Source organism: Hemiscyllium ocellatum, chromosome 42 (genome assembly GCF_020745735.1).
Source record: "Hemiscyllium ocellatum isolate sHemOce1 chromosome 42, sHemOce1.pat.X.cur, whole genome shotgun sequence".
Lineage (NCBI taxonomy): Eukaryota > Metazoa > Chordata > Chondrichthyes > Orectolobiformes > Hemiscylliidae > Hemiscyllium > Hemiscyllium ocellatum.
The window spans coordinates 27,905,873-27,923,171 of record NC_083442.1 but is presented as its reverse complement, the minus strand read 5'-3'; the positions used below and the strand labels follow the sequence as shown (position 1 = coordinate 27,923,171).

Below are 17,299 nucleotides of genomic sequence, written 5' to 3'. Positions count from 1 at the left end.
GGAGGCCCAGTCTCTGGATTCATTTAAGAAAGAGTTGGATAGAGCTCTCAAGGATAGTGGAATCAAGGGTTATGGACTAAGGCAGGAAGAGAATACTAATTAGGAATGATCAGCCATGATCATATCGAATGGCGGTGCAGGCTTGAAGGGCTGAATGGCCTACTCCTGCACCTATTGTCTTGGTGCGGGAGCTGCCGCCTTCTGCAGGAGAACAGTGATTCAACGGCTGTCGGGTTATTTTTTTGGGGGGGAGGAAGGAGGCCCCTTATGAGGCGCTAGACAACTGCAGCTCTTCACTTGTCCAGGCCCTTTGATTCAAAGCGGAATTCCCGCGATTGCCCGCGCTGCCAGAGCCAGCCACGCAGGCGCAGTCTGCCCGAAATCTCAGGACCCTGGATACATTGTAACTGAAAGTGACTGTTTCCAGATGGATACATTGTAGCCAGATTCCAGGCAAAGTATCCGGCCTCTGGGATACATTGTAACAGAATGGGAAGGGAGTGTAACACCCTCTGAAAACATTCTGGGGCTGGGAAGAGAGGACTAAGAGAGTTGCTGGTCACTGTTGTCTGCTTGTTTCTGGTTACTGTGGATGCAGGAGGCGGGCTGTTTCAGAGTGACAACAAAAGAATGATTTGTGACACGATCAGCCAGCGAGTGGCTGGATTTCTCGGCCTCGCTTTTGCAGCGTGCCCGGGGAAAGTGGCAGGTGATTGGGGCGCTCTGTCCCCGGCTGGTCCCCTCCCAGTTGTGCTGCATGTGATTTGTGATGTGATCCCCGGCCTGGCTCCCGGGCACTGTGTGTAACTGACAAATGGTTGATTTCACCGCCAGCCGGAGGGACCGGCGCCGCAGGGTGGGGGCAAGCGGGAGCTGGCAGAGCCTCGGGTTGTTGCAGTCCCCACCCCTCACCCTGTCTGATCTGGATAGTGGTTCACAAGCACTACGTAGGACCCGAAGATCTCAGCTCCGATTTCAGGTATTTATGAAAAGTTTGTTCAGACACCCTGTTATCACCGCAGGTAACTTTGTGGAAGTGGCGCTGTGTGATATTGGAGTCAAGCCATACATCTGAAAGTCTGCAACCCTGTGTATGGTACTCTGGGAGAGCTGATGCTGAACTAGTAACTCAATCTGGAGTTGACAAACTTCTCCGATTCATACCGGAGTAACATGAAAAGATCACTGGCCTTAGTCCAGCCCCACGTCAGTTATTTCATTGATAATTCCCTTGGCTCTGTTTGAGGTGACTTAGAATCATAGAATCCCGACAGTGTGGAAGCAGGCCATTCGGCCCTTCGAACCCACATCAAACCTACGAAGAACATCCCACCACCAATCCTATCCCTGTAAACCTGCGTTTACCATGGCTAATCCACCTCGCCTGCACATCCCCGGACACTATGAGCAATTTAGTAACCATACTATTGGACTGTGGGAGGAAACCAGAGCAATTGGTTAGGTCCATTTGTCAGGGGTAAATGTAGAATAATAGGGTCAGGGAATGGGACTGGGCGAGTTACTCTTTGGATTTGTTGGACCAAATGGCCTGTTTCCACACTGCAGGGATTCTATGGCTCATTCGGAGGAAACCCATGCAGACACAGGAGGACGTGTAAACTCCACACAGACAGGCGCCCAAGGGTGGAATCAAACCCGGGTGCCTGGCACTGTGGGGCAGCAGTGCTAACCACTGAGCCCTCATGCCATGAAACGGAAGTAGGTGTCAAAGGAAAATGCAATGATCATGTGACAAATAAGGTATTTGCAGAACAGTGTCATGTTAAAAACAATCGTCTGATGAACTCAGGAACTGATTAACACAGTGGAACTAGTTTATTTAAAACAATAAAACACAATAAGTTATGAAGCAGACTAACAGTTTTCAGCCTCCAAATCCAAAGCAGATTAACTATCAGGGCGAGTCACAATGTTTATATACACACAGCACATGCAGTCCTTTAAGATGAGCTCTCTGAAAGGCTAGGGGCATATACAATCCTCAGAACCAGGCATTCAGCCAGAGAGGACTATATTCTTCATAGGCCTCCTCTCACTTACTGCGAGACTGCAAAAAGAAACAGAGCTCAGTGCTTTACATTAAGCTGAACGAATTTACAATTTGCACCAGTGCTCCCAGTGTGTGTCATCTCTGAGAAATAGCTCTGCTCTTTGTGGAGAGATAGGACATGTCGATTGGAAGGAACTGGAAACTGTCACCATGCATTTGAAACACAGCTGGATGGGAGCCAATATCGCCAGCGTGAACCTCCTCATTCTGATGTGCCTGAAGCTTCCATAGTAGATGCAGGTCCAGTGTTACATTGGCATAACTGCCGTTGAGTGTAACAATGGGAAAAACCCTACAGTAGCCAATAGAGAAAAGAAATCTGAACCTTCTGGGTGAGAGAATCCTTGATCACAGTCAGTCCCCATGTCACTGCCCGTCAGGCAGCAGTTTTGCTGCACCAGCTACTGGTTTCTCTTTACAGATCCCTGAACTTGCATGAAAGACAGGACCATCGCAAGCATTGAGAGATTTCATAAAGAATCGTGGAAATCCTGGAGTGCAGATAAAGGCCCATGGTCTGCACTGACATTCCAAACAGTGTCCCACCCAGACCCATACCATCCCTGTAATCCTGCATTACCCACCTGAACTGCAGAAGAAAATCCACACAGATGCAGAGAGAGTGTGCAAACTCCACATAAGGCAGTCATCTAATAGTGGAATCGAGCCCAAGTCTCTGGTGCTGTGAGGCAGCAGTGCTAGACACTGTGCCATCATGCCACCCTTTCCAGTGTGTTCCTGTATGATTCTCATTCAATGATATCAGGCCCATGTCCCTCTCTTCCAGGAACTCACTGTTTCTGGAATGTTTTACAGCTTTTTCTTTAAGACATGGGGGCCACCTTCTTCAATACTCTGAACAACTTGTGAACAGACCTCTCATATATTAGAGTTGATCTTTCTCTGCACCTTCACTGTAGCTGTAACACTATGTGCTGCATTCTGTTCTATCGTCCTGAAATATTTATGTAAGGTATGATTTACCTGGATAGCTCACAAAACAATACCCTTCACTATACCTTTGTACACGTGACAATAATAAATCAAATCAAATCAATAACCAGGACCACTGGATGTAGAGGACAGGATGTGCTTGGGTTGGGTTTGAGACTGCTGTAGTCAACTTGGGAGCCCTGGCCAGAAGCAACACTGGGGCCATGGGATTTCTGCCTCAGTCACCACACCTTAGGAAAAATGTGTTATCCTTGAAGGAAGTGCAGTGTCGATTGATCAGAATGATATCTGCACTCCAAGGGTTACATATATAGGACGGCATAGATAAAATATACAGCACAGATATACAGGCCATTTGACCTTACTGGTCTATGTGGCAATTAAGTTTCCTCTATCGTTCTCTCATCTCAGTCTATCAACCTAATGCCCCCTTCCCTTCTCCCTCACAAGCTTCCTTTTAACTGAATCCGTGTTGCTCACTTCAACTTGTGGTGTTGTATTTCACTTCCTCACCACTCTTTATCGAAAGAAGTTTAAAACTACAAAGAGAGATTGCTATTTCTGAAAGAACCCTCGGGTTCAGTTCAGGGTGGAACTTATTCTTTCTTCTGAAAGAATGATTGCAGAAGCTTCTCAGTATCATATTTCGTGAGCAAGCTGTGTCTGCAAAGACTTCAGAGATAATTGTGCAAGGTTAATGAAGTCTGCTCATGTCTGAACCTCAGAGCAACTGACTCCAGAACATTTTCTGATTTATATTCTTTTTGCCTCTTCGAATAAGTCAACGGCCCTTTTTTTTATATAGAGTGCCCATCTCTGCAGAGAAATGTTTTTTCTCTTTTTACTGAACGACATGTGTATGATAGCTGATTTGGTTTGGGGCTAATTAGAGAGGTAAACATTTTATACTTCTCAATTAGTGACTGTATACGTTATCCAATTATTGTAAATGCATTGCATGAGTTTTGTTCTGATAAACCAATAATTGTGGTTCATAGAGTCATAGAGATGTACAGCATGGAAACAGACCCTTCGGTCTAACCTGTCCATGCCGACTTTAATCCCAACCCTATCTAGTCACACCTGCCAGCACTCGGCCTATATCCCTCCAAACCCTTCCTATTCATATACCCATCCAAATGCCTCTTAAACATTGCAATTATACCAGTCTCCACCACATCCTCTGGCAGCTCATTCCATACACGTACCACCCTCTGCATGAAAAAGTTGCCCCTTAGGTCTCTCTTATATCTTTCCCCTCTCACCCTAAACCTCTGCCTTCTAGTTCTGGACTCCCTCACCCCAGGGAAAAGACTTTTGTTTATTTATCCTATCCCTGTCCCTCATAATTTTGTAAACCTCTATAAGGTCACCCCTCAGCCTCCGATGCTCCAGGAAAAACAGCCCCAGCCTGTTCAGCCTCGCCCTATAGCTCAGATCCTTCAACCCTGGCACCATCCTTGTAAATCATTTCTGAACCATTTCAAGTTTCACAACATCTTTCCGATAGGAAGGAGACCAGAATTGCACGCAATATTCCAACAGTGGCCTAACCAATGTCCTGTACAGCCGCAACATGACCTCCCAACTCCTGTACTCAATACTCTGACCAATAAAGGAAAGCATACCAAATACAGTCTTCACTATCCTATCTACCTGTGACTCCACTTTCAAGGAGCTATGAACCTGCACTCCAACGTCTCTTTGTTCAGCAAAACTCCCTAGGACCTTACCATTAAGTGTATAAATCCTGCTAAGGTTTGCTTTCCCAAAATGCAGCACCTCGCATTTATCTGAATTAAACTCCATCTGCCACTTCTCAGCCCATTGGCCCATCTGGTCCAGATCCTGCTGTAATCTGAGGTAACCCTCTTTGCTGTCCACTACACCTCCAACTTTGGTGTCATCTGCAAACTTACTAACTGTACCTCTTATGCTCGCATGTAAATGACAAAAAATAGAGGGCCCAGCACCAATCCTTGTGGCACTCCACTGGTCACAGGCCTTCAGTCTGAAAAACAACCCTCCGCCAACATCCTCTGCCTTCTACCTTTGAGCCAGTTCTGTATCCAAATGTCTAGTTCTCCCTGTATTCCATGAGATCTAACCTTGCTAATCAGTCTCCCATGGGGAACCTTGTCGAATGCCTTGCTGAAGTCCACATAGATCACATCTACTGCTCTGCCCTCATCAATCTTCTTTGTTACTTCTTCAAAAAACTCAATCAAGTTTGTGAGACATGATTTCCCACGGACAAAGCCATGTTGACTATCCCTAATCAGTCCTTGCCTTTCCAAATACATGTACATCCTGTCCCTCAGGATTCCCTCCAACAACTTGCCCACCACCGAGGTCAGGCTCACTGGTCTATAGTTCCCTGGCTTGTCTTTACCGCCCTTCTTAAACAGTGGCACCACATTTGCCAACCTCCAGTCTTCCGGCACCTCACCTGTGACTATCGATGATACAAATATCTCAGCAAGAGGCCCAGCAATCACTTCTCTAACTTCCCACAGAGCTCTCAGGTACACCTGATCAGGTCTTGGGGATTTATCCACTTTTAAACGTTTCAAGATATCCAGCACTTCCTCTTCTGAAATGTGGACATTTTGCAAGATGTCACCATCTATTTCCCTCCAGTCCAAGTCTTCCATTTCCTTTTCCACAGTAAATACTGATGCAAAATATTCATTTAGTATCTCCCCCATTTTCTGTGGCTCCATACAAAGGCTGCCTTGCTGATCTTTGAGGGGCCCTATTCTCTCCCTAGTTACCCTTTTGTCCTTAATATATTTGTAAAAACCCTTTGGATTCTCCTTAATTCTATTTGCCAAAGCTATCTCATGTCCCCGTTTTGCCCTCCTGATTTCTCTCTTAAGTATACTCCTACTTCCTTTATACTCTTCTAAGGATTCACTCGATCTATCCTGTCTATACCTGACATATGCTTCCTTCTTTTTCTTAACCAAACCCTCAATTTCTTTAGTCATCCAACATTCCCTATAGCTACCAGCCTTCCCTTTCCCTGACAGGAATATACTTTCTCTGGATTCTTGTTATCTCACTTCTGAAGGCTTCCCATTTTCCAGCCATCCCTTTACCTGCAAACATCTGCCTCCAATCAGCTTTCGAAAGTTCTTGCCTAATACCGTCAAAATTGGCCTTTCTCCAATTTAGAACTTCAACTTTTAGATCTGGTCTATCCTTTTCCATCATTATTTTAAAACTAATAGAATTATAGTCGCTGGCCCCAAACTGCTCCCCCACTGAAACCTCAGTCACCAGCCGTACCTTATTTCCCAAGAGTAGGTCACGTTTTGCACCTTCTTTAGTAGGTACATCCACATACTGAATCAGAAAATTGTCTTGTACACACTTAAGAAATTTCTCTCCATCTAAATCTTTAACACTATGGCAGTCCCAGTTGACATTTGGAAAGTTAAAATCCCCTACCATAACCACCGTATTATTCTTACAGATAGCTGAGATCTCCTTACAAGTTTGTTTCTCAATTTCCCTCTGACTATTAGGGGTCTATAATACAATCCCAAGAAGGTGATCATCTCTTTCTCATTTCTCAGTTCCACCCAAATAACTCCCCTGGATGTATTTCCGGGAATATCCTCCCTCAGCACAGCTGTAATGCTATCCCTTATCAAAAATTCCACTCCCCCTCCTCTCTTGCCTCCCTTTCTATCTTTCCTATAGCATTTGTATCCTGAAACATTAAGCTGCCTGTCCTGCCCATCCCTGAGCCATATTTCTGTAATTGCTATGATATCCCAGTCCCACGTTCCAAACCATGCCCCGAGTTCATCTGCTTTCCCTGTTAGGCCTCTTGCATTGAAGTAAATGCAGTTTAATTTATTAGTCCTACCTTGTCCCTACCTGCCCTGACTATTTGACTCACTTCTGTTCTCAGCTGTACCTGTCTTAGATTGATCTCTTTCCTCACTATCTCCCTGGGTCCCACGCCCTCACCTTACTAGTTTAAATCCTCCCAAGCAGTTCTAGCAAATTTCCCTGCCAGTATATTAGTCCCCTTCCAATTTAGGTGCAATCCGTCCTTCTTGTACATGTCACTTCTACCCCAAAAGAGTTTCTGATGATCCAAAAATGTGAATCCTTCTCCCATACACCAGCTCCTCAGCCATGCATTCATCTGCTCTATCCTCCTATTCCTGTCCTCACTAGCTCGTAGCAGTGGGCGTAATCCAGATACTGCTACCCTTGAGGACCTCCTTTTTAAATTTCTGCCTAACTCTGTGTAATCTCCCTTTAGAGTCTCAACCTTTCCCTTTCCAATGTCATTGGTTCTAATGTGGATAATGACCTCCTGCTGGCCCCTCTCCCCCGTGAGAACATTCTGCACTCTCTCTCAGACATCCTTGATGCTGGCACCAGGGAAACAACACACCATTCTGCTTTTTCTCTGCTGGCCACAGAAACATCTGTCTGTATCTCTGACTACAGAATCCCCTAACACAATTGATCTCTTGAAAGCCGATGTACCCCTCGTTGCCTTAGAGCCAGAAACTTGGCTGTTCGTGCTACGTTCCCCTGAGAATCCATCACCCCCTATATTTTCCAAAACAGCATTCCTGTTTGAAATGGGTATATCCACAAAAGACTCCTGCCCTTGATGCCAACCTCTCTCACCCTTCCTGGAGTTAACCCATCTATGTGACTGTATCTGAGACTTTCCCCCCTTCCTATAACTGCCATCCATCATATACTGTGGCTGTAGCAAATTCCTCATCGCTTCTATCTGTCTCTCCAAGCCATCCACTCGATCTGATAAGATTCGCATCCAACAGCATTTATGGCAGATATAATCCGCAGTAACCCTTAAACTCTCTTTAAACTCCCACAACTGACAAGAAGTATTAAGAAATCTGATTGATATTTTTATTTCAAACCTGAAAAATAGATAAGGTATAATATTGGTCAGGTTGGTAAGTGGAAATATTATTTTTGATTCTATGTTATAGCTCATGAAGCTGTGGGACTAGAATGAGAGTACACATTTCCAGCCTCAGTCATAACCCTGTTCCTTTTTCCTCTTTTCTCTCTGGCCCAGTTAACTCCAACTGAACCCTATTTTATCCTCACCTGCTGTACGTAGAGCTCCACCACATGCGCATACACACACACGTGCACTCTCTTTCTCACCCACACATGCACACACAAACCGATTCTGTTGATTATTTAGTCTGAAGCTGGAGTTTGAACTTATGGTCCCAGGTCACTATAACCTCTTCAAACAATGCCCCAAACAGTGTCCTGGCTAAGAACAGTTGACTCTATCCAAGATGTGTTGTCAATAGTTTTTGTAGGATTTCACCTCTATCCAAGATGTGTTGTCAATAGTTTTTGTAGGATCTCTTCAACCTATTTCCTTTGTAACCATATTGCATCAATAATTTGATATGTATGTACAATGATATATTTGGATGGATATATTAGTTTGGTAATAGCTTCTGTTCTGCCAAAATGGAAAGTGAATAGGACTTTGAAAACTGTCTCTGTGTGGAATTGATGTCTTGTTGCCCATGTATCTTTAAAATGGAGCATTGAAACTTTAATTTTTAGTCATCACATTTGCTGTACAGAACACTGTCCTGTAATTAAAACCTGAACTGCTGCCCATTGTATTGCTTGCTGTAGCACAAGGGCTGCAATGATTCAGGAAGGTAATTCCCCACCTACCCAAGGACATTGAGCAATAAATTACATTACAGTGTGGAAGCAGGCCATTCAGCCCATTGACGGTCCAAAGAGCATTCTACCCAGACCCATCCCATTCCTGGGACCCTGCATTTCCCACAGCTAACCCACCCAGCCTGCACATCCCTGGACAGCATGGGCAATTTAGCACAGCCACTCCACCCTAACCAGCACATCTTTGGACTGTGGGAGGAAACCCACACAGACACAGGGAGAATATGCAAACTCCACGTGGACAATCGCCTGAGGCTGGGATCGAACCCAGGTCCCTGATGCTATGAGGCAGCAATGCTGACCATTGAGCCACAGTGCCTCGCCAACACTCTTCTGATCTCTCCAGCCCAAGAGGACAAGGCTAGTGAATATATAGGAATACCATCTCCATTAAGTTCCCCTTTAAGCCTCACACATCATGATTTGGAACTGTATTGCTGTTCCTTCACCATCACAGGGCCAAAATCCTGGAATGCCCTCCCTAAAGTCTTTGTACTTGCACCACAAAGGCATGCAGTGGGAGAAGAAGGCCGGCCCCCACCACCTTCTCCAGGACAGTACGTGCTGGCTTAGTCAGCAGCTCCCATTTCCCATGGATTCATAAAGAAAAAAAACTCTCACTTCATCGCTGGGGTTCAGTTCTTGCATCCACTTTTAGGCTAGGACCATAATCAGGTCTGGAGCTAAGTGATCGAAGTGGAATGTAATCTTCTGAACTGAGTACCATGACTGCCACTTCTGGCGGTCCTTGTAATAATTCCATCATGGTTCAAAGTTTTAGATCTTCAAAACATGAATAGCGTATCACTGATACTAATTTATAGGAGGGACTGTTGCAAAGACCAAATTGTTCCTTGCAAATACTTATTTGGTGTTTCTGATTTGGCACTGTCCTTATATCTTTGAAGAAATAGCAGCTTTTTATTGGAAGCACGTAGTACAGCACAATGGGGATGTGTTCCTTCAAATGCGCTGTGATAAAGTTGGTGCATCTGTACTTTTGAATATTGCAGCATTGCTGAAACATTTTTCTTCCCTTGATTAACTGTCCGCCTCAGTGGCTCTGTGTTAGCAGTCACTCCTCCAAAACAGAAGGTCGGGGGTTTTTGTCCCACTCCAGAGAGACTCGAACACACTGATCGAGGCTGACACCTCAGTACGGGAGTGGACGACATGCTGCTTTGTCGAAGGTGCTGTCTTTCACAGTTTCAAAGTTAAACCCTGTCTTCAAGCCAACCCCTTCAGGTCGGGCGAATGTGCAAGATCCCATGGCACTTTTTCAAAGAAAAGTGGGGGAGTTCTCTGTGCTGTTTTGAGGGACTTTTATCCAGCAACCAACCCAAATATGATCACATTGAACAACAGACAGGAAGGATTATCATGATCGTCCTGAGTGGTGGAGCAGATTTGATGGGCTGAATGGCCTACTTCTATTCCCACAGTCTTCTGGTTTACTGATGGTTTTCTGCGTTTCCAGGCATGGCTTTCCAGATTGAGTCTCTCTCGTTGAAAAGCAAATGTGGCTCACTGTTTAGCATTGCTGCCTCAGCACCAGGAACACAGGTTCAATTCCACCTTTGGGCGACTGTCTGTGTGGAGTTTGCACATTCTCCCCGGATCTGCATGGGTTTCCTCCGGGTGCTCTGGTTTCCTCCCACAGTCCAAAGGTGTGAAGGTTAAGTGGATTGGCTGTGCTAAATTGTCCATAGTATTCAGGGATGTGTAGGTTTGGTGCATTAGTCAGAGGATATGTAGGGGTTAGGGGTGTGGGAATGGGCCTGGTTGGGGTTATTCATTGGAGGGACGATGTGGACTTGTTGGGCCAAATACCCTTATTCCACACTGGAGGGATTCTATGAATTATTTAAGATGTCGGATCAGAAATAGGCCATTCAGCCCATCAATGAGATCAAGGCAGATCTGATAACCCTTCTCGTACATGGTTCTTTGACCAATTACCTTAAATTTCTGTCCACTGATTAGCAACGCAACTGCCCAATGGAACGAATTGATCTTGCTGTCTGTTCAATGCTTTGGTGATATTAAAATGCTCTGGTACATCGCTCAAATGTCAGCATCTCTGTAGCAACATAGAGCCATTGTTTTGCATCCCCTCTCAATCCTGAGCCAAAACATGCACTCTCCCTTTGACATGTTCATCGTCACCTCAAAGCATAGGGTGCCATCAACGTCATCAGTCTAGAGAGAAAATAAGATGGACTGGGAAATGATAATTGGATAACAAAAAGATTTGAGCCTTAATGATCAAGTGATAGGAAAAGGGAAGATTTGCTGCAGGGGTAAGCTCATGTGTTGTATTGAGATTTGATGGCGCAGTAGGAAGACTTTGGTCCCATTGTGTGCCTGGTTTGAAAGACCTATCCAATTGGTCCCGCAGCCCTGCAAAATCAATTCCTTCCCGAGTCTTTGATCCGCTTCCTCTTTGAAAATTATTGGTGGAGCTACCTTTTTCCAGGCAGGGCATTCCAGATCGGGCCTCGCAGTGAAAAGCAAACTGGGAGGTGTAGGAACAGACGTGGGACGTTCAGCCCATTGTGCCTGCTCCAATGAGCTCATGGCTGATCTGATCATCCTTTTTGTCAGTGGTATTTTTTTTTTGGCCAATTATCCTCAATCTGTGCGCTCTGGTTAGTAACACAGCTGACAAATGGAAGCAGTTCCTCCTCATTAAAAGGTTAAGAATCTGGAGATGCATGATCAGGGCGAGGAACTGTGTGAAAAGTCGTGATTTTGAGGCACTGATGACATAGCAACAAACAGGAGAATGGAGCTAGGTTGTTAAGGGTGAACCTGGGAGAGTTCCAAAAACCTATGGGGTGGGTGGGGGAGGGGGCGGGGGGGGAGTTGTACATTCTGACAATTCTGAGCTGAAATTTGAAGAACTACCCTCAGCTTCCACAAAACTAATTGGTGATTTGGTGAGCAAAACCTCTGAAAGCTGCGTTGCTTTGGTTACAGTGGTTACTATAACAACCAGTTGGATGATTCAGGGAACTGTCATTAAATTCCAAATGATATTTTAAAGCCAAGATTGAACAATCCAGCTTTTTATAATTTTAAAAAAAAATCTGTAGTTGATATCCCTTCGAGATTGGAGTCCATTAACACGAGTGGCCACTCTCACTGGCAATGAACACCTGCAGGCTCTTTGAGATGTTTCAGGATGATCTGAAGGGTCAGGCTTGGATGGACTCATTGACTTCATCGATCCAATCTTTATGCCTGAGCTCTGGCAGTAGGTGTTTGGGGGCTGTTTGACAGTGGGAGAAGGTTCTAGACCAAAGCTTGCTGCCCAAGACAATTCTTTTCCTCCTGTGTTTCCTTGATCAATTATCTTCAACCTCTACTTACCAAGCTCCTATGGGGGTGACTCTGGCAGTTATGTAGCTACCTTAGTATTCCAACGTATGCCCGGGATCATGTGAAATAATGGTAGCACATTGTGATAAGTTAATTAATCACTGGGAGTTGAGCTACTCCTGAAGATGATGGTGTTGTAATGTGATAGGTTAAGCGAGATGGAGGGAAACAGTGTGACAGACGATGATTAGTTTAAAAAAAAGCAAGCCAGCATGATTGGCTATGCTAATATTATCCAATAAGCGCAGGACCAACAAATTGTATAAACTGGAGGAGAACAAAAGAGCTTGTGGGGAATCAGGGAAGGCATTTTGCTGGCTCCCACAGCTTTGATTTTGCAAGATTAAAGTTTAAGTTTGGGAAGGACTTTCTGCATCTCCTGGTAATTTTTTTTTGTAGAACATTGAGTAATTCTTCCACAATACTACCTGACCAATACAACCAGTCTCTTCTCATCAAAATCTTTCAAGGGCCCAATCCTGAATGTTCATACCCTCCAGCAGCGATGACGATCAAGAGAAGGAGACTGGACTTTGACTAGCCTTGTCCAGGAACATGGAGCTTGGTTGGAGCATTCCATTGCTATCATTGCTGTGAGTTAATGCCATTAACCCTGAAGCCTCAGTCATACGTGATACCCAATGGAATGCCATGTGGCGCAATGATCCATGAAGTCTCTGACAGTGGAGCCCCTCAGAGGTTTGGCAGACTGAATGGATATCAGACATAGTTGTCTCAGTGTGGCAATGATTTAAATCCAGCAATGAACATTGTTGCAGGTGTAAGTGTGTTAACAGAATTTTGAATGCTCATGCTTAGCCCTTTAATGTCCATTATTTGTCCCTTTACCACTTTGTGATCTGAATGAGAAAAGATATCCATTTGTGCTTACTAAGACCCCATGCAGTAATAACAATATTATATTCCATTTGCTGGATGTATTGTGGATCCTTTCAGGGCCACCATTCTGTGACTTGCAGTGCAAACCTCTACCACTAGGTGGACCTACAAAGATATCCTATCCCCATATCTATATGAAGAGACGAGGAGCCCACTGGTATTATCATTAGACTGTTAAATCCGGAGACTGAGGTCATGTCTTGGAATCTGTTGATTGTCAGAAAACCCCATCTGGTTCACTAATGTCCTTTTGGGAAGGAAATCTGCCATTCTTACCTGGTCTGGCCTACATGTGACTCCAGACCACAGCAATGAGGTTTACCCTTAGCTGCCCTCTGGCAGTTAGAGATGGGCAATAAGTCCAGACCCAAGCCAGCAGTGCCCTCATCCTGTGAATGAATTTAAAGAAAAGCCCCACAGAAATCATCAATTCACTGATAGAAATGTTCCCTTGTCCTGATACCCATGGATATCATTTCACAGTTTGTGGAGTCACTGGTGGGGCCAATATTAATTGCCCATAATAAAAATAGCCAGTGTTGGCAAAACTCTAGACCTGGCAGCATCTGTGGAGAGAGAAGCAAAGTTAATGTGTTGAGTCCTTTATGGTTCTTCAGAATATTCTGAAGAACAATCATTAGTTTTTATTCTAGATGTCTAGCAAATGCAGTATTTATTTATTACCCACCCCTCATTCCCCTCGAAGGTTGTGGGGAGCTGTGTTCTTGGACCCTGATGTCCATGTGGTGTAGCTTGTCCTACAGAGCTATAGTGGAGGGAGATCCAGAACTTTGACCCAACGACAGTGTTATATTTTACCGAGTCAGGATACTGAGGGGCATGGAGGGGATCTTGAAGGTGGGTGTGGTGGTGTTCCCATATACCTGTTGCCCTTGTGCTTCTGGGTGGCAGAAGTTTGGAAGGTTCCTGAGTCACATTTGAGCCCACACATCAAGCACATGAAAATAAAAGACAAGAACAGGCCAATTGACTGAATTCTCTCACAGTCAAACTCTCTCATTGTAATGTCGTAGAATCCCTACAGTGTGGAAATAGGCCATTTGGCCCAACAAGTCCACACTGACTCTCCGAAGAGTAACCCACTCCCCATTTCCACTGACTAATGCATCTAACTTGCACATCCCTGAGCACTATGGGCAGTTTAGCATGGCTAATTCATCGAGCCTGTACATCTTTGGACTGTGGGAGGAAGCCAGTATAGACATGGGGAAGAATGTGCAAACTCCATACAGACTGTCGCCTGAGGCTGGAATTGAACCCGAGTCCCTGGTGCCATGAGGCAGCAGTGCTAACCACTTAGCCACCATGCCAACTGATGGCAAACTGATGTGTGAGACTTTATCAATGAAATATCAGATTGTTGCAATGGAGGACTATGACCTGGTTACATTTGAGCTCCCTATTGCCCATACAATCTTCAAACTGTATAGTTCGCGAAGAAGCTATTTGGCCCATCAAGCATATGCTGTCTCTTGGGATGGGCTATCCAGTTAGTGCCATTTGCTTGCCAGAGTGCTGCATTGCTGTATCCTTTCCAAATACTCTCTCGCTTTCGGAGGAAAGTTCTCATTGAAACGGTTTCCAACTCCCAGTCAAATCCAGAGCACGCTAATACATCACACACTTCTCCTCTCCCCTTCACAGACTGTCTGTGATTAGTAAACTGTGATTACTGGCTGCCATGCTGATTCAACCCATATTCTGCTCCCCCCACAACTCCAGGAACAATCCCCTGAAACTTATCCACTTGAGGGTGAATCGCTGTGCCTTGTTCACTAGTGTCATTGTGTGTCTCCTAAACTCCCTTACTTGTGAGCAACATCTCTAACTAGCTCACACACCCACGTGTGGCAAACAGGCAACTGAAGGAGCAGCTTCAAACTGGGGGTATCTGCAAATGACAGCAGCCCGTGTGGCAGCTCGGACAATGGGCCACCCCTCGCTGAGTGATCTCTGCTCACTATTGGATTGGGTGGAGTGCGTGAAGTCTCATCATGATTGCTCACAGGCTGGGTGCTGTCCACCACCACCAGACCCCCACACCTCCAGGATGGGAGCAGCTGCTGGCTGTATACAAACTCTAACAGCCTTATCCACCCACATGCCTCCCCACAACCCTCACTCCCCGCCCACACCCCATCACTCCCCACCCACACACCTCCCCCTCAACTCTCACTCCCCACCCACACCCCTCTCACTCCCCACCCACACACCTCCCCCTCAACTCTCACTCCCCACCCACACCCCCTTCACTCCCCACTCACACCCCTCTCACTCCCCACCCACACCCCCTTCACTCCCCACTCACACCGCCCTCACTCCCCACCCACACCCCCTTCACTCCCCACTCACACCCCCCTCACTCCCCACCCACACCGCCCCTATTCCCCACTCTCACCGCCCTCACTCCCCACCCACACACCCTCACTCGCCACCCACACCTTCCCCACTCCCCACCCACACCGCCCTCACTCCCCATCCACACCACCCTCACTCCCTACCCACACCCCTCTCACTCCTCACCCACACCCCTTCACTCCCCACCCACACACCCTTCACTCCCACTCACACCCCCCTCACTCCCCACCCACACCGCTCCCACTCCTCACCCCTACCCCTCTAACTCCCCACCCACACCGCCCTCACTCCCCATCCACACCACCCTCACTCTGCACCCACACCCCTCTCACTCCTCACCCACACCCCCTTCACTCCCCACTCACACCCCCTTCACTCCCCACCCACACCCCCCTCACGCCCCACCGCACCGCCCTCACTCCCCACCCGCACCGCCCTCACTCCCCACACACACACTCCTCACTCCCCACCCACACCCACTCACTCCCCACCCACACCCCTCTAACTCCCCACCCACATCCCCCTCACTCCCCACCACCACCCCTCTAACTGCCCACTCACACCGCCCTCACTCCCCACCCAGGCTGCCCTCACTCCTCACCCCCACCCCTCTAACTCCCCACCCACACTGCTGTCACTCCCCACCCACACTGCCCCCACTCCCCACTCACACCCCACCCTCAGGGCCCTCACTCCCCACCCACACCCCCCCACTCCCCACCCACACGGTCCCCACTCCCCACCCACACTGCCCCCACTCCCCACCCACACCCCCCCAATCCCCACTCACAACCCACCCACCCTGCCCCCACTCCCCACTCACACCCCACCCACACCGCCCTCACGCCTCACCCACACCCCCTTCACTCCCCACCCACACCGTCCCCACTCCCCACTCACACCGCCCTCACTCCCCACTCACACCGCCCTCACTCCCCACTCACACCCCCTTCACTCCCCACCCACACCGCCCCCACTCCCCACCCACACCCCCTTCACACCCCACCCACACCCCTCTCACTCCCCACCCACATCCTCCTCACTCACCCACACTGCCCCACTCCCCACCCACACCCCCCCCACCTTCACCCACACCGCCCACACTCCCCACTCACACCTCCCTCACTCCCCTCCCATACCGCCTCCACCCCCCTCCCACACCCCTCTCACTCCCCATCCACACCCCTCTCACTCCCCACCCACACTGCCCGCACTCCCCACCCACACCCCCCACTCCCCACCCACACCTCCTCACTCCCCACCCACATCCCTCTCACTCTCACTCACACTGCCCCATTCCCCACCCACACCAACCCCACTCACCACCCACATCCTCTCACTCCCCGCCCACAACCCCCCCACTCCACTCCCACGCTTCTCTCATTCCCCACCCACACCTTCCCCACTCCCCACCCACACCGACCCACTCCCCACCCACACCTCCTCACTCCCCACCCACATCCCTCTCACTCTCACTCACACTGCCCCATTCCCCACCCACACCAACCCCACTCACCACCCACATCCTCTCACTCCCCGCCCACAACCCCCCCACTCCACTCCCACGCTTCTCTCATTCCCCACCCACACCTTCCCCACTCCCCACCCACACCGACCCACTCCCCACCCACACCGAACCACTCCCCACCCACACAGTCCCCACTCCCCACCCACACCCCTCTCAGTCCCCACCCACACCTTCCCCACTCCCCACCCACACCGAACCACTCCCCACCCACACAGTCCCCACTCCCCACCCACACCGAACCACTCCCCACCCACACAGTCCCCACTCCCCACCCACACCCCTCTCAGTCCCCACCCACACCTTCCCCACTCCCCACCCACACCGACCCACTTCCCACCCACACCCCTCTCACTCCCCACTCCCCC

General features: G+C 47.9%; 1 protein-coding gene across 1 annotated transcript in view; it reads left to right on the top strand.

Annotated features, from left to right (window-relative positions):
* Positions 1-814: 814 nt before the first annotated feature.
* The window catches only part of LOC132834709 (myosin-9-like), a 112,446-nt gene continuing 95,961 nt past the window's right edge, over positions 815-17,299 (top strand). Inside the window, exon 1 of the mRNA XM_060853671.1 lies at positions 815-979. Within this exon, the coding sequence (XP_060709654.1) occupies positions 815-979 (165 nt within the window). The remainder of the gene's footprint in view (positions 980-17,299) is intronic.